Raw genomic sequence first — 21,881 nt, forward strand, 5'->3', positions numbered from 1 at the left:
ACAGAGTCAACTACTCTGAGTTATTTTTAAAGGGGCATTTTGCATACAGCCTCTGCTCACCATACATATTTGACATATATATGCACCCACACACATGCACACTCACATATACATAGTCTTCCCATTTCATTCTCTTATCGGAAGGGCATTTCTCTTGCACCATCCCCATTGCTCCCAACCCCCTCCCATCCCCAACACAAGGGAGAACCCAGAAGTGGCCTAAATAGCACTCAGAAGCCTTTGCGGGCACCATGTGTTTTCAGGAGTCCCTTCGTCGCTACAACAGTATCTTCCTGTGTAGCCAGCTGGTGGAACTTGACATCGAGTCATTCCAGGCTGTTCACCTGCACAGAGATTTCAATCTTATATGCTAGGCTGTGGCTTTGCTGGGGTGCATATGCCCACCCCCCATTTCCATTTCCTTTAACTGTGTTTCCCTTGGTACCCTCCCGTTCTGTGTGAGCTAGAGTCCTCAGAACCTACAAGCCGCTCATAGCTGGCTGGTACAGCCCACCACACCACAGAGAGGACCCACTCTGCACCTGGTTCTTCTCAGGCCCAACAGGTGCCAGTTTGGACTCTCTCTGAACACAGCTGTCAGCTTGTTTCTCTGGGCAGAGGTGGAGTGACAGTTTGCGGTTTGCAGTTTGCAGTTCCTTCCTGCCATCAGTGGATACATCTTTATCACCTTCCGCTGTGGGTATCTGGATGACGCTTCTGCGTCGGTGGAATATTCAAGTCAATTTTTTCCAGCGTATCTCATAGAGGTGAAGCTCCAACATCCATGAATTCAGAATGGCTCCAGGCTATGTGGTCTGTGCTAATCCATGCTAGAGTATAGGTGGTACCAGGTCATTTCCAAAATGCTAAGATGGGGTGCCTCTGCCTTTGACCCTACAGATCACCATCAAGGACGTCAAAGCAGATATCTTCTGCCTCTAGAGTGTCAAGTAAACTCTCATCCAAGTGGTTAAAAATGCTGTTTTCCCTCTGTCGTGTGTGTGTGTGTGTGTGTGTGTGTGTGTGTGTGTGTGGTAGGAGCAGGAGGTGGGAGTGTGTGTAGCACGGAAACCAACAGTGGGGGCTACTGGAACAGGCACAGGCTGCAAACACAGGCATCAGAAGAGAAGCATGCTCACGTTAGTCTCTTGGGCCCTGCTCAGCTGAGTGTCCAGGAACTTTCTCCAGCCCCCTAAGGCACAGACAGTTGAAAGTATGCCCCATTCTCTCTGTGCTGGTGCATCCCATTCAATGTGCAGTTACACCTGATAACTCCACAGACACTTTCTGAATACAGTTAAAGCGTCTTCTTATAACTCAACAGTCCTCTAAGAGGGGCGAGTTCAAGAGCCGTATGTATCTGCACTGAGGCAGACAGGAAAAGTGGGAGCAAATATTTAGAAACTGATAATGACTGTAAACAACACCGGGCTTTTCCTCTGTCCTTCACACCCGTTTGTCTATTAGACAAATATGGCTTTGACCACACGTGGTTTGGGAAACCCTGGCAGACTAGACACTATATCAGAAACCTACTCCTTCATCATTATCAACAAGCTGGCAGAATCAGAACTTTATACCTGAAAAGACCACACCCAATCCATGTGACCAATACAGAAAGTTATGTTCTGAAGAGTGGACTGACTTGTCTCTTGATTAGCCAGGGCTGTGGAAGAAATGTGCGCCGAAAATCACGGCTCCAGTTTTTAGAGATTTATTTATTTTATTTCTATGTATATGAGTACACTGTAGCTGTACAGATGGCTGTGAGCCTTCATCTGGTTGTTGGGAATTGACTCCAGTTTTTACTTTGTCCTCCGTGCTATATGGATCCTCCCAAAAGCTTGCATTTATTCTCAGCAATTTATATAGACATAAAAGATGTTTCCCATCCTTAACACTCCCTTCTAACTCAATTCTAGGTTCTAGGACTTCTAACTTTATTTTTTACTAATGTTATTAAGATATTATTATTATTTTAAATTTACTGGCATGTTTGTGCACATAAGTGCAGTACCGATGGAGGCCAGAAGAGGGCATCAGATCCTGTGAAGCTGGACTGATGGGACGTTGCGAGTCACCTGACTGTGGGTGCTGGGAACTGAACTGAGCCGGAAGTGCTCTTAAACATGGAGCCATCTCTCCAGCCCCACTGATATTTTTAAAATCAAATATAAAATGGGTTTTCATGATCTCTTCAGGGCTGGATCTCACTGTACTCTGCTCGCACTCACCCGGTCAGCATATCCTATCCTCTCTCCGCCGAGCTTCTCCTCTCCGCCCTGCCCCCTCGTGTTTTTTATGCTTTTTACAATCCAGGCTCTGCACCAAGAAATCTATTCTTCGACCTTTTACACTAACACCCTCTTATGTACCTCTTCCTTCCCATTAAATCTTTCTCTCCACCAAATGGACCCTTCTGATTTCCTTTGGCTGACACTCACACATGTGTGTATATTTAAAATCTAGACTCCACATAGGAGAGAATGTGATATTTGAGTCTAGCTTACTCATGAACATGAGGATCTCGAGTTCCACCCGTGTTTCCTGCAAATAACATCATTTCAGTATTCTTTTTATGGTGGAGTGAAACTCCGTGGTGTATCTATGCCGTATTCTATCCATTTATTGGTTGGCAGGCATCTAGGCTGGTTCTGTATCCTGGCTATAGTGAGCAAGCCACAAAACTGTTTGTGCAAATATCTCTGTGATGGCCATATTCCTGGGGGTATATAGACCCAGGAGGGGTAGAGTTCTACCACATGGTAATTCTATCACACGATAACCTCTATACCGATTGCCAAGTGGCTATACTTCTTTACACGTCTCCTAGCAGTGAATAAGGTTCTCTTGCCCAAGCCCTCTTCAGCATTTATCATTCTTTGGGGGCTGAGGGCTGGGTGAGGATAGTCATTCTGACTAGAGCTAGATGCATTTGTATTTCCCTGACAGCCAGGGGTACTGAACATTATTTTTCATATTCTCTGGTCATTTGAGAACTGTGCTCATGTGGGCAGTTATTGAAGGGGTGATATGTCTGGTATTTAATTTTCTGAGTTCTAGGATGTATATATATTTTAAAGTCAGAGATTCTCATTATAAATGACAGTGTCCAGGTCTATTGTGTGACACGGGCTAAGCTTCCCTTCCCTTAACCTCTCCTGCCTTATTTTTAGTTTTCTAGAAGGTGGTTTCATGTATGTTTAAAAACATTTTAAAGTATACACCAAGTAGCAGAATAGAATGTCCCCTCCCTAGTTAGGAATGTGGCACAGGTGTGTGGGAAGGGTCCCTGTTGCTCTGCACTGTGCTTACTGGTTAATTTTCTTTTCTTTTCTTTTCTTTTCTTTTCCTTTCTTTTCTTTTTTTTTTAAACATTGCTCACATTAGGAAAAATATTTATAGAAGAAGGGTAAATAGATTGTGGTACATCTAGGTAACAGCACTATGCAGCACTGTAAACCAGTGACTGACAGGAAGCCAGAAATACATAGCTCCATCCTAAGAACAATTAAGTTAATCTATGTGTTTCGGAAGAATGTTTATACTATGGTCTAACTTTTATGTCCTTAAAACAAATACATTTAGCCAAAATGTTTATTATGTATAAAGGTACAGTAAAAAATTAAAAAGAAGAAGCTATAAGAAATGTAAAGTTTGCAATACCCCATAGGCCTTATTTAATTATTAACACAATTCCTAATATAACTCACAAATGTCTAACTGGAAGCTTAAATGCAAAGTTACCTAATAGCATAGGGTTTTTTTTATTAGATATTTTCTTCCTTTACATTTCTAGTGCTATCCCCAAACCCCCCTATACCCTCCCCCAGTGGTTAATTTTCAAGCCACAGGAAGAATTTACATGGAGGATGTGACTTCATGTAGTTGTTGTTAGGGCACAGACTCAAGCAGGGAGGAAAGTTGTGAAGCCATGCCAACACACACACACACACACACACACACACACACACACACACACACACACACAAGATCTTCAAATGGAAAAACAATAACAAAAAACCATTTTCACAGGGACTCTGAATCTGCCTGCATCAGTAGCTTGAACCAAGACACAACTGTGCTTTTGCCTGCACATAGGTAGTTTCTTAGATGTTCTGCTAAAGTCTGAGTCCCAGGGCCACTGAAAGGGATGACAGCACACAGAGGACAAGTTAGAACCACTTACTGCTCGTTAACAAAGGGCCGTACACACCTGGTAACTGAGTTCTCGTCTCTGTGCTTTTGGAATCCCCCAGTCTGAAATGTGTAGCTGCTGTGGCTTTTCCCTTGAGGTTCTTATTCCCACACAGATTCTCCTTCCAAAGTCAGGCTCGGGCTCCCTGTTCCCCCAAATCTATTCCAAGCCAAATTCACAGCTAACCCAAGCAGGAATGCCAGCCTCCATCAGCCTCCCTCTTTTCAGAAGGAGCCTGTGCATTGCAGACAGCAGCGAGAACACAGTCCCTTGATGAAGTGTCTTTGACATGGCCTGACTATGGGTCAAATATGACCAGACCCTGTTTGCTTTTTAAAGTGAGAAACAACTAAAATTAGCCCAAGTCCATGCTAACGGCTCCTCCTAAAAACAAGGCTCATTTACCCGGCCGAAGAAAATCAGCGATGAGCTGAGCTGGATAGAGTGAGTGACAGAAACGGTCAGCAGACAGGAAGGAGGAGGAATAAGAATGTGACAGTCAGAGAATGAGATATAGCCAGTGCCTGGAAAGCTAGTCACGAACCCACTGGTGACTCAGATGGATGGATCTAACTCCAGGATCCTGGTACAACGACGACATCATTTCAATACAGCATCATGCCCCAGACTCACCCCAGGAAGTGGGAAATATGTTTTGTAATGCAGTGGCATGATGTGGTGTTGGTGTTGGTGGTAGTGGGGTGCCTTACTGGGTCTGTGATGAGGCATATCCTCACCCCCACCCTGGTACCAGCCATAGACGGGTCTGGTATAAAATGAAGTTTATTCAGGGCATGGGAAAGGGAGGGGAGAAGGAAGGAGAGGCAGAGAAAGAGAGGGACAGAGAGGGGGGAGAAAGGAGAGAAGAGGTTGGCTGGGAACGCATGTAGAGAGAAGGGAGGGAGGGAAGGAGGGAGAGGGAGGGGGAGGGAGAGGAAGAGGGAGGTATGGAGAGAAGAAGAAAGAGAGAGAGGGATGAGGAGGCCAAACAATCCTTTTATAGCAAGCTAGGCTCCTACCTGGCTGTTGCTAGGAAACTGTTGTGCAGAGCCTAGAAAAAATGCTAACAGCAGATACTGTTTCTCATTTCTGTAACTATCCAACCAGAGGCAACTGAGAGAAGAGAGGGTTCCAAGCAGGCTCATGGTTTGAAGAGATACAGTCCAGGATGGCAGGAAAGCATGACAACCTTGGATGTGGGTGAAGGCACTTGGCAGCTTGCTCATAGCTCAGTGGACCAGGAAGCAGGGAAAGGGGCGAACACCCTCTCCTGGCTTTTAGCTTAATTCACCTTGGGCTTCCAACTCACAGGGTGGCACCATTTAAAGTCAGAGCGGGTCTTCTTGCCTCAGTTTGTCTTCTCTGAAAGTGCCCCGAGAGATTCACTGGACGGTGTGTCTCACCAATGCTCTGAGTGTTTCTTTATCCAATGAGGCAGATAAAGTTAACCCTCACAGTACTTGACTGAGTTTCGCTTTCCATGAAGGGAAAGAAACATGCATTTAATAAAAAGAAAGACTACTTAATAACAACAGCGAGCTACTGTGGACTTGATATTTGCTATATGCCCTGTGCCTAGACAGTTCCCTTTGTCCCATCAGTAACACCACAAAGATAAGTACTTCAGCTTTACACATGAGGTCTCTCCAGTAGGGAGAGTTCTCATGCTCTAGAGATAACATCGAACTTCATCCTTCTCAGACTTACCACCCAGTGTCTTTACCTCGTGGCTAGGTTCCCTGAAGCTGGTTTACCTGGAGCAGGTTGGTAGGAGAATAGAGGCCTAAAATCAGCCGACACATTGCATAAATACCATCTTATTAGGTTAAATGCATTCCAACACATCAACATGTATGTACGTAATACGCACTCCAAGTCTGGATAAATTTCTCAGAGGACAGTTTCATCTAGAGAGATCTGAATAGCCCACTGTCTACCATCTACACGTCTGGAATTAAGTCCCAAGTATCACAGCATGCCTTGAGCATCCACCCTGATAGCAAAGTCACTTGACTTCCATACACCATGACGTAACCTTGAGCATGGACATCATAGAAAACTCTGAGAAAACTGAGGTCCCTAGCATTGTCCCAGCATAACTCTGAGGGGTACCACAGCCCATCAGTCACACCCTCCTTTTGTGAATATAATTAAAACTGCACAACTGGAAAGAGGGGGAGGGGAATTGTGAACAAATCATTGGCATGGGTCTGTTCTGAAGCAATGGACACCCTCAACAGTTTTATTAAGAACTTTACTTCTAGACAGCTCCAGAAAGCTCTCCCCCAGAGCACTTCCAGAGGCTCCTGTACAAAGGTAGACATGTTCCACAGTGTTGTATAAGTGTTTGCTCTGGTGTGACAAAGCCATCATCCATCATAAAGCAGACTGGCTATGATGTCCCACAGAAGATGTGGCAAAAGCAGGAAAGCTGCATAGTTGACAGCTGATCTCTATGGTAATGGGGTCCTTGACACTCTCACCCTGATGGGGAGTGGAGAGACCCTCAAACCGAGACGCCAGCCACCATTCCATTCTGCTCTGCTGTCCAGTGACTTAGGGCAGCTAAAGCACACAAGAGATAAACGCTGTCTGGGACTGAGACCTGTTCATCGGAGTAGCTGCCCATGATCTAGCTGTGCTGTGGGCGGTGCTCACTAGTGATGAAGCTGTCCTTGAATCACCCGTGTTCCTGTAAGTAGCCCCAGGGACCTCACTGGCTTAGCAAGCTGGACTTAGCTGCAGTCCTTTTTGGTCTGTAGGCACTTTCTTCAGCTGGAATAAAGAGGTGTTTTGATCTTTCCAGACAATGTCATGTGATTCATACTTAAACCACACTCATCAGCTCCGTTTTTCCATTCAGAATGTCAGCTAACGGAGAACATGGGGGTGTGTTTCATTCTCCCCCCCCCCTTTTATTTCTTTAGCATACACATCTACCCATCTATCCACTCATCTAGTGTGGGAAGAACGCACATGCCATAGCACTTGTATATAGTAGTCAAATGATAACCTGTAGGAGTCAGCTAGGGAATTGAACTCAGGTCACAAGGCTTGGTAGCAGGCACCTTTACCCAGTAAGCCATCTTGACAGCTCAAGGGTTCTGTTTCATTCACTACTGGGCCCCGATTATGAATGTCACATATAAAGCATATATAAAAAATTCTATATGCATCAAAAATGAATGGGTGGCAATTTGTTCACTGAGCTACTTGTAAGGTTTCAGTCATACAAGGAACCCTTGTTCTCAAGATAATTACCAAGAATTGTTGACACAATTCACGTGGAGATGTTCCTGAGACTGTAAGGGTGCCAAAGACTAAGGTTGCTTAAATATTTAGCCACATCTCAGGCATAGTAATAAGTTCCAATGTCAGTTTGAGAATGAGGGCTGGTTTGAATCTCAGGTCATGTCACCATAGACCATCCACTGGACAGATCAACAGTCTTGTAAGGAAACCAGGGTCAGACTCAGCTCAAGTGAGCATGGAACCCACTTGAGTGGTCCTGCCTGAGTCTCTACTAAAGACCCAAGAGGAACATCAAACCTACTCCAGCGTTACTCTTCCTGTATATAGCGATGGCCAGTGACCGAGAAAAGGACTAGTCACTACTACTCTCAAATTCACTGGCTGAAATAAAGTCCATCAGCTTCCTGTTGATGGTGAGAGGGGAGGGGACAGAGACTCAACTCTGCTGAGGTCCCATTCACACTCTGCTGGAAACAGAGACAACTATGGAGCATAGGTGGGAAGAGTTTTAAAGAAAGAAAAGAGACACATATCCCATGTAGAAAGCGATACAAAGGGATTATATAAATTTATTTCTCATGTAAAGATTACTTTAGAAAAAAAATCCCCACTTTCAATATTGATCCCATCTCACGGGTTTTTTAAAAGTGATAAAAAGGACAAGGACTCCCCAAGACATACAATCCAGGTCTGCTCCATATTTACAGATGACCAATCAGGAGAACAGCCAGGTTGGCTAAAAGTTAACATTACTTCGAACAATCCAAATATTCCGTGCATGGCAAAGAACACCAACAACTCTGCAGGCCCTGGTGCCATATTCCCTTTGCTACATCAAGAGAAAGGGAGAAAAACCTTCCAGTGTTTTTAATTATTCCTTAGCCTCCCTATTTAATCAAGTTGGAGTGGACAGTTTCCTTTTGGCGTGAAATCAAAGCACTGTGTACATAACCTACACCAGCTCACTATTGAATATTTGGTTCCTCTCTTCCCTTTAGCAAATAAATGCATGGCAGAGTCCACACTGAGCTCTCAGTGGAGTGGAGTACCGAGTAGTCCTCTGAGGTGGTCAACCGGATATGTGACGAGCCTCGGGCGGTCATCTGAGCACATGAGCACACAATGCTCGCACAGGAAGTGATTCAATTCTGTATCCTTATGCGGTCAGGCTGAGCTTGATGCCAAGTAGATTATTACCGCTGTGGCAAGCCCGTGGTCATCGTCTACTCTTCCAGGTAGCCGATGTTTTCAAAGCAAAAACTTTTTATTTTTTTCTCTGTGTAAAAATCCCTTCAGTTCTTTAGTGACCAGAGTTAGCCTCGGGAAGAAACTGCTAGGCAAGTATTTCGTACCTCGAATTTGCATAGGCACCCAGCTGTGTGCATGATCCTCCAACTCCTCTCTACCAAGAACAGGAGGGAGGGGTTTATCTCACACAGAAAGCCTTAACATATTAACATAAACACATCACTAAAGGTAACTGACAACATGCCCTATGGGAAAAGTTCCCTCCCACCCCCCCCAAAAAACCTGTGTACATTTGGTAAGAATATAGCTCTGAAGAGAGAAAGGCACTTGAGTGGTTTTTTTCATTGGACCGAAAACCTTTGTATGGTCTGCAAAGACAGGAAATAATGTTCGCTAATCTCTTGGACTTTCACAGTATAAGATTTTAACAATAAATCTGGCCATTTAGAAAGCCTTTTTTTTTTCTTTTTCTTTTTTTCCTCCCCCTTCAGAATTTAGCTCTTGGATAAGCTGTCCCCTGGACCCTTTCTATGTTTCCAATGGATCCAAGTTGACTCCAGGCAGACAAAGGCACTTTGGGGAAAGTCTCATGACCCACAGGGGGCGGAGCTACTGGGTAAGGAAGCAGGGCCTCTTCTCTCCATAATGGCAGCAATGCTGTCTCGTCAAATGGTTGCTTGTCTTTTTTTAAATAAAGTGACAACCTAGGGCTCCAGTTATGAATGCAGCTCAATCTCTACCATAAATCTCTAGAAAATATCAATCTTATCAGTTATCTACTGTATGCTTATAATATCTAAAAATAAAAGTTTGATATAAATAAATGTCCTTTAGTCGCAGTATACTAAAAGACCAGCCCCCTGGCCTTCAGACAGCCATTGAAATTTAGCAATACAGACAGCAGCTAACTATGCCAACTGAGAAGAGTTAGTTTTGCAAAGTCCATTTGGTTTGTCTTTTGTGCCTGGTCAGTAGACGGCAGTCATGGCCAAGGGTTCCTAAGATGTTGACATAAATGAACTGAATTTGGTCCAGAGCCAAGTGGCCCACATTTCCCAACAGTACAGAAAATCCTGCATGGGAACTAATTAAGGTCCAGTACCATTTCAAATAAACATGTGATGGAGCCAGGAAAAAGTGTACCAATACCAGAAACACAGAGATGAGAGACAGATTCCACAGGAGGGGCAACTAGACCGTGTAAAGTGCTGGAAGACCTCACTCATCATTTTAAAGCAGAAAATTATACCTTGATTATTTTTTTTTCCAAATCCCCAAACACCAAGACAGTTCAAGCCAACAAAAATAACTTCTAAGTTTTCTGGCATCCCAGATGTCAAAATTCTCCTTCATTTTAGGTACCATGAAAAAAAAAATCAGTGCATATGTAATATAGGTAAATAGAAAGAAACAAAGCCCTACCCTCATTTTGCAAATTCTGTCCAATTGCCAGTTTATAAAAGCATTTCTCCCTTTGGTGCTTTTATGGCAACATGAGAACATGAGACACTTCTCTTGTCTTTTCTCTCTCTCTTTTTTTTTTTTTTTTTTTTTTTGGCCATGAAGTACAGGTACGAAATCAACACTTTGGTCCTGATACCAGACACTCCGAGTGCCAAGGGCAGGCGAGTGCAGTGAAGACTGTCCACGGATCGTGTCCACCTTTGCAAGATAGCAGGTGCGTGTCCAGAAGGTACCGCTACCAGCGGCCACTGACGCTCGCAATGTCTGAATGATACTGGCGAGGCAGCCTCCCACTGGCTCCGCCTTCCAGGAAGGAGGTGCATGATGCGTTTGGTGGTTCAAAAAGTTTTCTTCGGTTTTTACTTAGCTCTAGGGAAAGAAAGAAAGAGAGAAAGAGCCGGCTGTTAGCAGTGGAGAGATGCCCTGCCTCACGAGAGCACATATCAGAGCTCAGTGGGTTTTGTGGGGAAAGCCCCACTGGAGGCAGAAGGTAGACATTCTAGTTACTAGACAGCATCCCTGAACATCACACAGCCTGCTGTGTGCGAGGCACTTACTGCTCCCCTAGGAAACCAGGGCAAATGGTGTTTGTTATGGCTGTGAAACCCAGGGAGGTGTCATGCTCAGAAATCCCTAGCCATCTCAGACAGTTTTGCAGGCCAAAATGTCAGAGGCATGGAGGCACATGTATAGTTTTAGCATGAGACGATCAATTACACACATACAGACACACACAGACACACTCCATGTCAAACACAGGAAACATGAAGGCAAGCAAGTCAGGCTTGGAGAGGGACTCCCATGCCAGAAGGCTGCCCAGGAGAGAATTAAGCCACCACCCAACAATCACTCCAACGCACCAAGCCTGTGCTTCCCAAATGGCAGCCAGTTAGCCACAAAGGAGAGCTCTGCACAAAAAACCATCAACTTAGTAAACATCTTACCCCACTTAGGAAATTAATACTTAAAAACAATACTGAAATCTAAATTGTCAGGGGAAAAAAAATAAAAGAATCCTTCTTTGATTTCAAAGGATCCCGAGTACTTAGGAAACATATCTGATGATTTTCACATGGCGGTACGGAACCAAACAGGAAGGCACACAGCTAACCATTGCAAGCAGTATTTGATAGACCCTGGCGTCACCAGAAAACACAATAAGGAAGACATGCCAGGGGAACTGTGAGACAGGAAGTTAGGATTTCTCATAAGCACCAAACACCAATCTCTCCAATTTGCTCAACTGTCAATAATCAGGAGGGCGTAAAACTGCCTTGCTTGAAGTTGTCTGTGTTCAGTGGACTTGGGCAGGAGATTCAACACCTCATATTTGCACAGGGCTCTGTTTAATACTACCCCCTCTATATGCATCATCTTTGGAATTCTGCAGGCATACTGTGAGCCATGGGAATTGTGGGGAGTCTTCGGATGAGAGAACAATTGGGTCTCTAATGAGTCGGAAGGGTAAGGACCACCAGTCAGCCATACTCCTGTCTGCTGAGTACTGGAAGATACTCCACACACACTAACAGTTCCCCTGACTGTTTTTAGAATGTAAATGTCTGCACTGTAAGGGTCAAGTCAACCTTGGAGATACCTCTCTTTGTTAACACACTTGTTCTTGGAGAAAAGATAATATTGTTGCTTTAGAAGTGATGACAGATAACCTTAGAATTCCTTCACTTTGAACAAATCTTCCCGAAAGGGCAGATAACACCAGCATTCTCTACTACATAGACAAGAAAACTGGTTTTTCAAAAGTTGATGCCCTTTGCTGGCACACCAATGCCGTGCAGAACTGAGTTCCAACCTGCCTGATACAAGGGTCCAGTGAACACTAGGTTTCATGATCATAGATAACTAGGGCCCCCAATGGTAGTGGGAAATGTCCCCAGCACATCACCACTTGGGTGTGACCAGTGACAGAGCCTTAGTTTGTACTGCTGTATACCCAATCCATCCATGAATTATAATCGTTTGAAATCTGTGAGGAGGTAAGGCATCGCTACGAACAGGGCACACACTGGCACACGTGACGTGGCTCTTGTTTCCATGTTGCTACAGAATATGGCACTCCTTCTAAGAAGCTGAATGGTTTGTATTTTAAGGCCCACAAACACAGAACTTCAAAAGTCAGATTCAAGATGGGACCGAGTGGGCTTCAAGGCAAACTAAGAGAAGACCGTCATCTCTGGTCTCCATTTTCCACACAGGGATAAGGTGGGAACTCGGGGGTTTGTTCCCATATTACAGAGAAGAAAAAGTAAGGAAAGGGGATGAACATTCTTCCCCAGCAGAGGAGCATGTGCCAGGGGCACATAAAAATAGTGGGGAGCGATGAAGCAATTTTCAGTTTTTTTTTAAAGGTCCCATCAGCCAGCCATCTGAAAGATTACAATGATCATTAGGGGTTGGATATCAGGCCATTCAAAGGTATAGTTTCTAAAAGTGTAAACCCATGTGAGGCTCAGAAAACAAAACAAAACAAAACAAAACAAACAGAAACAAACCTGCCTGAAACAGGTTGTCAGGTCAAGTCCTACTGATGATATTTAAGGGTATTAGTCATTTTTAAGACTAAAAATGAGAGTTCCTCTCTCTAGTCGCTTCTTTTGTCTCAGAAACCCTAAGGGGATAGGTTTTTTTTGGTGGTTTTTTTTTTTTTTTTTTTTTTTTTTTTTTTTTTTTTTCTGGAAAATACCAACCTTTTTTCTTTGACATTCCAAGGTTCACAGAATCCTGGCAGCTCTCAGGATCTTGTTGCGGATCTGAACAGAGTCACAAACTAAAAAAATAGGTCGGGAGATGTTAGATCTACCTGAGGCTGTGGCGGGAGGCGTTGTCAACAGGATGCTAACGTGCCTCTCACTGAGTCTGTCCAGCTAGCTAACCAGTTACTAACCTAGTCTCAGAATCTTCTGATTTAAAAGAAAAAAAAATCAGATCTATTCTTGGATGCCTCTCTACATCTCAAGTTCATTTCCTATGGTTTTAAAATGGCAGACTTTCTGCCCCAAGATAAAACCTCGTACCAGAAGAACAACTCTCCCAGGACAAATTTAACAATCTGTACAGTTCTCCAAAGGAGTCTTGTGCGATCTAATCAGAAGACAAGCAAGACTCTGGGCTGCCCAGCCATCCTGCATCCATCTGGGGTAGAATACTTGGGGGTTGTGATCAGGAGTCTTTGTTGCCAGGTAAGCGGAATTGGGAGAGGCATCTTTTCGATGAAGCATATCTTGATGACAACATTACGACTTGCAAAGAAAGCAATTCAGCATTCAGCATAGTAAAGGCACCCTCAAGTGAGAGATCAAAGACCCCATGATGAGTGGAGCCGTCCCTTGGCACCTAATTCCCTTTTTAAAGGCAAGAGAACTTGTGAGCCCATCAGGAGAGGCGGTCTCCAAAACATACACACTGACCTCAGAAGAACACGCTAAAGAGGCTGTGGTGGTTTGTATATGTTTGGCCCAGGGGGTGGCACTACTACAAGGTGAGGCCTTGTAGGAAGAAGTATGTCACTATGGGAGTGGGCTTTGAGACCCTCCACATGGGAGACAGTGTTCTCCTAGCTGCCTTTGGATCAAGATATAGAACTATCGGCTCCTCCAGCCCCACATGTCTACCTGGATGCTGCCATGTTCCTGCCTTGATGATAATGGACTAAACCTCTCTGAACCTGTCAGCCCCAATTACATGTTGTCCTTATAAGAGTTCCCTTGGTCATGGCGTCTTTTCACAACAATGGAAACCCTAAGATAGTGGACAATTAGAAAAACAGAGGATTCAAAACCCTATCTCTCTTACTCCACATTCTCCCATACCTAGACTGAGGGGCATTGCCATATTCCAGAGAAGAGTTTCCTGAGAACCCACCTACCACCTGTGAAAGTGTTTCGGAGCCGTCCTCTGCGGCAAGGGCTGGAGTAGATTCACTTAAAATCAACGAAAGACTGTGGGTGTATCTAACATGAGAGTCTTAAGAATAATGACTCCATGGTCTGGCTCTCTGTAATCACGGTGAACAAAGCAATCTTTTTTTTTTTTTTTTTTTTTTGGTTTTTCGAGACAGGGTTTCTCTGTGTAGCCCTGGCTGTCCTGGAACTCACTTTGTAGACCAGGTTGGCCTCGAACTCAGAAATCCGCCTGCCTCTGCCTCCCAAGTGCTGGGATTAAAGGCGTGTGCCACCACCACCCGGCTTGAACAAAGCAATCTTATTACTAAGGCAGCCAAAGGAAGAGATAAGGGTTTGGAACAGCCCGCTAAGAGCATTCACTGATTCTCTAGCTTTCTGTTTTCATCAAGCCTGGTGATGAATTTTATGAAAGGAGAGGTCTGGGAAATGGAAGGTGAGCCACACAGTCTCCACACCACAGTCCACATTCACGACAAGCCAAAACCAAGAGAGATTTGCAAACTGGCCCAGACTCAAGAATCAGGGACTGGGCCCAACAGAGCTGAAGCATCCTCTCTGAACCCACTGTTCCCCTCACACAGATTGTGATGAGCTCGTGACTAATCAGGAATTACACATCCACCTGTACACTGTTAATACAGGCTGGTGCCCCACCCCCACCCCCGCCGGGAGGTGTGGAGTCCTGAAGCTTATATTCACAGACGCTACAGTGGAGGAGTCTAAGGCATAGACAAAGATTTCTTAGCATGTGGGTCTGGTCATGCTGCTAAGTGAAATGACCAATCACTAAGGTTTTTGAATTATATTTTCCAATCTGATTAGCAGACACTGTCTAGAAAGGATATTCGCCAGCTGGATGCAACTGTTCCGTTCACACAGGCCCAGCCTGCAAAGTCACAGTCCCCTAGCAAAGAAAGCTGGGCTTCTGCCTTTATTTAGTGACACTGTCTTTTCAAGGGGCGGGCACACATGAACTTGACATTCAAAAGCACTGCTGGAAAGACTTCTTGCTCTCCTCTCTATGAACACTTTAGAGGCGCACTGACGTATGTGTGCACCGCCCTGACGTCACCTGTATGGTCCCCGGTGAGTGCGTACAGACCACCTGCTAAATGAATATACAACAGCCCCGCCCACAAGGCAGACTAGGGAAGCTGATACTAGTGCTCTTCTGCCTATGACTCAAGTTCTTCTAAAACATTTGAAAAAGAATCATAAGGCATTAAGTCTGATATTTCAGACAAGAAGCACCATGAGGACCCGGTTCCTCTCAGGCTGATGTCTCTGGCGTTCAAGGGCATACGTGTTTGAACACGGCATCCAATCAAGAATAATCACTCACAAACTGAGCGCCTTGTTTATCACAAGGGCTAAAATAATACAATTGCTCACCCTGTCTTATGTTCTGCTACATCTTTTTTGAGGAATTCTATTAGAAGAAACAGTATCACCAAGGCAGACCTTCGGGCAGGGCCTTGTTTAGGTAGGAGGGTGTTCTCAGCATTAGTTAAGTGTTGGCAGGAGGAACTACTCCCCAACTGTATATTGTGCACTGTGGTATTAGAGGGCTGAGTAGTTGATGGGCAGAACCCACCCCACGTGCTGAGACCCCTAGCAGAGTGTTTTTCAGATTTTAAAATATGAATTCAACATATATTCACCTGAGATTGCCAGCAGCATTTTCCTTCGGGCACCAAAGGTTGTGATTCCCAGCTCCTTCAGATCCTGATCTGTGAGGGTGAGGAATGTCTGAAGATCGATCTGTGGAAAACAGAAACAAGCTATAGCCAGTCGGTTAAGTGCGCGTCAATTTTCATCGTGCAGTCAACCCGTCTTTATATCGATTTGTTAAATCCATCTACTTCCTAATACCAATGGTGGTGGCACCAACCTGAGGGCCCAAAAAATTAGGCAATGGCTGGTGGGGACTGGAGAGATGGTTGGGCAGTTAAGAGCACTGGTTGCAGTCATAAGCAATGTGTTGTAACAGGGTTCCAAAGGACCCTGGTTACATTCCCAGCTCCTACATGGTGGCTCACAACTGTCTGTAACTGTAGTTCTAGGGTAGCTGATGTCCACCTCTGTCCTCTGAGGGTACTACACACACATGGTACACAGACATACATCCATCCATCCAGGAAAACACTCATACCCAGCAAATAACATCTCAAAAAAAAAAACAAAAAAAAAAAAAAACAAAACCAAAACCAAAAAACAAACCAACAACCCACAAACAAAGCAAATAAAGAAACTGGTGAGTGGATGAACTGAAAGTCATTGTTAGCAGGAGACAGAGTAAAACCACAACTTGATTCTACCAAGATAAGCTGAGCCCTGAGCCTCTTGGCAGCTGTGCTTAAAACAAAACGACACAGATATTGTACCACATTTGTGACCTGATGAGGAAGAAGGGCATGGATCTGTCCAGGGGACAGAATGTTTGTCAGCTTTCGATTGTAGGAAGTTACCAATGGGAAGAATGCTTGTTAGCTTTTGGTTAAAGGAAGAAACCAAACTGTACACAAGATGATATCTCCCGTTGTGTTGTATAAGACCATGCATGAGAATCAAGTCCTTGGGTCACCAAACACAGCAGACTCTCTCAAGAATAATATAGGATTTGCTGTATAATAGCACAGCTGTGTCCTGTGCCCTCAGCAACAAAGTATAAGAGAAAACAGCTCAAGGGCAGGGCTCTTATTCTGAAGGGAGCCTGCAGGACTAGAAAGATAACTGCAGTGAATTCAGATCCCATCTGCCCCATTACTCATGTCCAGCACTGGCAACAGGCAACAAAGTGCCCTGCAGGCTGCGGTACATTTCGCTTACGACTGCAGATGTGAACGATAAGGCTCCAGGCTGACCTCAGGGGAGCTGTAAATACCCCAATCCCCTTGCATCCATACCCCAGTGCACTCACTGGGTTAAAATGGGGAAGGATGGTTGGGGTACTTTTCTGTAAACCCCACTTTTCTACTTCTGTGTTACCACGCTATACCAAATAAGAAATGAAACCACATTTTCCTCGAACAAAGCTAAGTAAGGCCTGACCTAAAAGCCCAAAGGAAAGAACAACCACGGGTCAGTGGAACAGCTTCCTTCTAGAGGTCATCACACCCACAACCCAAACAAAGATGCCCAGGAAGCTGGCTGACCTCTTGCTGCTGGAAGACATCCGTGTATTTGCCTAGGCCCAGCTTGCTGAAAAGCTCGGGGAGGTCGGAGCCTTTGAAGCAGCTGTTCAGGTTACAGCCATTGCTTCCCGTCAGCGAGGAAATGCAGTCCATGTAGTTGCTGCTGCTTAGATAGTGCTCTCCTGGAAGGCAAAGGAGAGGCAGTCAGGGCCACGGGTGAAGGCGGTTCGATTGAAAGTCTCCATCACCAAGCATTTCAGATTTCGTTGTTCGGATGAGCCGAGCACACGGGCTGGGGGATCCTGGTAAGATAATCTGTCACCACAGGCTGAGCTGTACACCAAGGAGACGCTGCTGTTTACTGCTGTAGGGAGGCTCCTGCCATTCGGAGGTTACACTCGCAAGGCAGAAAGTCTGTACGGCGTCTCTGCACTTTATAATCATGTGCTGCGTTTTTTTCCCCGAGCCTTTGCTCTTTATAGCAGGTTTGTCGGGGAATCAAATGAAGAGCTGGAAGGGAACTCTGGGACATGGTAAAGGAACAAGAAGTGACCACAGGTCCAGGCTCCCTTTGGAGAGCAGGGTGATTCTCTGACCCCCCCACCCTGTGCCTCCTCCTCAGTCAGAGGAACTGTGTACCGCTACAGTACACACATTCCATTGCCTCAGAGGAACTGTGTACCGCTACAGCACACACATTCCATTGCCTCAGAGGAACTGTGTACCGCTACAGCACACACATTCCATTGCCTCAGAGGAACTGTGTACCGCTACAGCACACACATTCCATTGCCTCAGAGGAACTGTGTACCGCTACAGCACACACATTCCATTGCCTCAGAGGAACTGTGTACCGCTACAGCACACACATTCCATTGCCTCAGAGGAACTGTGTACCGCTACAGCACACACATTCCATTGCCTCAGAGGAACTGTGTACCGCTACAGCACACACATTCCATTGCCTCAGAGGAACTGTGTACCGCTACAGCACACACATTCCATTGCCTCAGAGGAACTGTGTACCGCTACAGCACACACATTCCATTGCCTCAGAGGAACTGTGTACCGCTACAGCACACACATTCCATTGCCTCAGAGGAACTGTGTACCGCTACAGCACACACATTCCATTGCCTCAGAGGAACTGTGTACCGCTACAGCACACACATTCCATTGCCTCAGAGAGTGCATCTGGGCATCAAACTGAACATCTCCTGAGTGAGTACCGTCTGCAATGGCGAGGCCGAGGTGCCTGGGTTTAGTTTACAACACAGCAAATGTGTTTCCCGGGAAGATTGCTAACAGAGCAGTACACTGACAGTCTGGGCCAGGGGAAGGACCACAGAACCATACTAGACACCCAAGCATACTACTTCAGAGAGTCTTAGCATAGGTGTGCAGTTATGCTGGTCTTCTGCCGATCTTGGTGAGGATCCAAATCCTCTCACAGCAAGGATTGGTCCCTAAGAGGGATTCTGAGAGAGAGAGGGAGAGAGAGAGAGAGAGAGAGGGAGAGAGAGAGAGAGAGAGAGGGAGAGAGAGAGAGGGAGAGAGAGAGAGAAACAGAGAGACAGAGAGAGACAGAGAGAGAGACGATGTTCCTCCAGGCCAGGCAGTCCATGCAGGCCACGCCAAGGCTCTGTAGCAGGAAAACCTCAGAGTCTGCTTTGTATGTGATCGGTGGAGTCACCGATCACATCCTCCCGTTCCCCCATGTAAACCGAGCAGCTCTCTGCAACGTCCCAAAGGCCAGTCATTCACTAACATTTCTTTTCCTTTTGAAAACAAGTGTTTTCTTAGGGGAAGAATATGAAGGGATCTAAAATAAGATCCTTGGGCCATCACTGGAAAGGAAGGCAGAAGCACCCCCCACCACCACCACCATCAAAGGGTACTTCAAGGGTGCTACAAAGCCATGTCCTCAGAGCCCCTCAGCGACCACTGGCCTTGAGTGTGTACAAGCTGACGGCAGAGTGATGGTGTAAATTGTGTCCAAGTCATGAACTTACCTTCCGGGAGAGCAAAGGGGGTGCTACCAAAATCTACACGTGAGCAAGTGGTATAAAGAGAAGACTGCTAAGAAGGAAGAGACTTTGAGGCTAAGACCCAGGGCATAAAGAAGAAGTGGCCATACCCATGCCCTTTGTGAGCATTAAAGTATTACCTATACTGTAGATCTGGGCCGAGTAAAACATATCCTTAAAAATGTAAACAGATACTTGAAAATAGAGACCCCAGTGGGAACTATTTATAATGGCCCATCACTGTGTGTGTGGATTGTCGGTACATCCGTGTTAGCTGTTGATAGTTCCTCTGCTTTCTTTTTAAACCCGACTCATACTGTTACAGTTTCCTGGGGAAAGCAAGACAACTGAGCCCCACTATCCCCAACCCCCATGGTTTTTTTGTTTTGTTTTGTTTTTTTTTTTTTTTGTCACAAACTCATCTTAAACCTAACTTTTAATTCAACAACTTAGTACCATCAGTGTAAGTATCTAATGTTAGCTGAAGGAAAGGAGAAACTCAAAGCCAACCTACACTGGGCTACAAGGCAAATACCCCCCACCCCACCCCATCCCATCCCTGTGTGGAAGGAACAGCAGCCTGCCTCTGAGCTGACTGCACTGTGGGTCATTAGAGAATCAGACAGTAGATGATGGAATCTCCAGCTACAAATGGTTCAGCGGGGAGACTTGGCTTGAACTCTCTTTCTGATTTGGACTTGGTAAAGACCAGGACCCATCTTCAACTTGGATACACCTGACAACCCAGCCACCTGATTAACTACAACCTTGAGGGCTATGAGGCCTACTGCATTCAGCTGTGATTCCTTCAGATATCTCATGCTACATTTTTTAGAATTCCCAATTTGGCAAGAACCCGGAATAAGAAGGCATTATCAACACACTTCATGGCCATCGTGCCATCTTTTGTCTGGTTACCCATTTCTACCACCTAGAAGGGTGGATGCCTTTACAGATTAAAACAACCCTGCTCAGTCTCAGCCATATCTGCTTGGGCAGAATGCCCGAGATTTGGAGTGATTTTTTCTGTTTATGCTAAGCCATCTTGTCCAAACAAGATCTGCATAATGACAAAACCAGTTGATAAGGCCAATGTTCACTGGGGAAATCCCATACGATATCACCCCATAGCTGAAGAGCTACAGGAAACCAACCCATGGCTGCTGAGAGAGGAAGTCAGGAAGGCATGGGAGGGAGGGGAGAAAATGGTGTAGCTACAGTACTCATGTACGACATTCCAAATTTTAAAATTTAAGAGCCCAATTTCACCTTTAATAGTGAGCTTTCCTTCAGTTGTCCAATGTGCTACTTTGATCATACCTTACTCAAGCACTTTCACAGGTGGAGGCGTATGAGTGTGCAAAGGCTTGCATTATTATCTCCACAGACATCTCCAGAATGTGTTCCTGCTAAGTGTGAGGCGCGGCCTGGTGTATGGTACTCAATAAGCATTCCTAGGTATCACAGACTCACAGAACTCAAATCCTACAGGGTAGGTCGATCAGTAAATGATGGCATTTGGGGATGGCGAGTGCTAGAGTATATGCCAGTACAAAACCCACTGAGAGAAGGGAACTGAGTGCCCTTGACAGGGAGGAATCAGGGAGTCTTTGGAAAGATGCTGCACACACATGACTCTCACCAAGCCCTTCACACCTCGGGAGTGAGCTGCCTACACCTGGTCCCCTCAGGAAAGGCATCTAGGCTGATGCCTGAAAGCGGAACCGGAAATCAGGCTCACTTGATTTGTTCTGCTTGCGCTTGGGGCTGCCGATTGGTGCTGAGAATTCACTGTGACCCATGGGGCCTATTCCATTCCGGTCTCTCCAGTTGTCTGACTCGCTTCCACTTGCCAGGTGCTCACGACTGCTGGACCTTGAGAGGGACAATGAGGAGCCCTGGAAAGAGTCCAAGCCAGGGAAGGAAGAGTTCAACAAAGTAGACATCTCAGAGTGGGAGGGAGAAATGGATAAAATAAATGCAGACGATGCCACACAATGTCTTTTTTGCCAGCAACTGGGGCACACCCATTCTCAGGAAGATACCAAAGACAAACATATACAGTGTAAGGTCCTCACCAACGGGACCTGACTATACAGATGCCCACAGAGTCCCCAGTGAAAAGAATCCTTTTTATAGTTTCAAAATGTTATGGTTGAGTGTGGTGGTTCGAATATGCTTGGCCCAGGGAGTGTGGCCTTGTTGGAAGTGTGTCACTGTGGGGGTGGGCTTTGAGAAGCCTTCCTCCTAGCTGCCTGGAAGCCAGTATTCTTCTGTTTGCCTTCAGAACAAGATGTAGAATTCTTAGCTCCTTCTTCAGTGCCAGGCCTGCCTGGACAATGCCATGCTTCCTGCCATGATGATCATGGACTGAACCTCAGAACTAGTAAGACAGCTCCAATTAAATGGTGTCCTTTATGAGTTGCCTTGGTCATGGTATCTCGTCACATTGCTAGTCTTACTGCCTCCCTCTCTAATCCAGCACATAAAACAAGGCTAATGTCTTAGGGTTTTACTGCTGTGAGCAGACACCATGACCAAGGCAACTCTTACAAGGACAACATTTCACTGGGGCTGGCTTACAGGTGCAGAGGTTCAGTCCATTATCATCAAGCATGACAACATCTAGGCAGGCATG

The 21,881-nt window shown here is 45.5% G+C and overlaps 1 protein-coding gene and 1 long non-coding RNA gene across 4 annotated transcripts in view; one reads left to right on the forward strand and one right to left on the reverse strand.

Moving 5' to 3' along the window:
- Nucleotides 1-19,393, forward strand: part of 4930533K18Rik (RIKEN cDNA 4930533K18 gene) — a 65,600-nt gene extending 46,207 nt beyond the window's left edge. For both annotated transcript variants that reach the window (NR_166096.1, NR_166097.1), the window contains 3 exons: nucleotides 8,449-8,685; nucleotides 10,265-10,376; nucleotides 19,009-19,393. This is a non-coding gene — a long non-coding RNA (RIKEN cDNA 4930533K18 gene). The remainder of the gene's footprint in view (nucleotides 1-8,448; nucleotides 8,686-10,264; nucleotides 10,377-19,008) is intronic.
- The window catches only part of Bicc1 (BicC family RNA binding protein 1), a 236,861-nt gene continuing 222,962 nt past the window's right edge, over nucleotides 7,983-21,881 (reverse strand). The window contains exons 18-22 of one of the 2 annotated variants that reach the window (NM_001347189.1): nucleotides 20,985-21,141; nucleotides 17,238-17,398; nucleotides 15,744-15,843; nucleotides 12,868-12,947; nucleotides 7,983-10,531 (exon numbers count right to left, since the gene is read on the reverse strand). In NM_001347189.1, coding sequence (NP_001334118.1) covers nucleotides 12,892-12,947; nucleotides 15,744-15,843; nucleotides 17,238-17,398; nucleotides 20,985-21,141 — 474 coding nt within the window. In that variant the 3' untranslated portion in view covers nucleotides 7,983-10,531; nucleotides 12,868-12,891. The remainder of the gene's footprint in view (nucleotides 10,532-12,867; nucleotides 12,948-15,743; nucleotides 15,844-17,237; nucleotides 17,399-20,984; nucleotides 21,142-21,881) is intronic. The other variant, NM_031397.3, reaches the window with a different exon arrangement.

Source organism: Mus musculus, chromosome 10 (assembly GCF_000001635.26).
Source record: "Mus musculus strain C57BL/6J chromosome 10, GRCm38.p6 C57BL/6J".
In the NCBI taxonomy this organism is placed as follows: domain Eukaryota; kingdom Metazoa; phylum Chordata; class Mammalia; order Rodentia; family Muridae; genus Mus; species Mus musculus.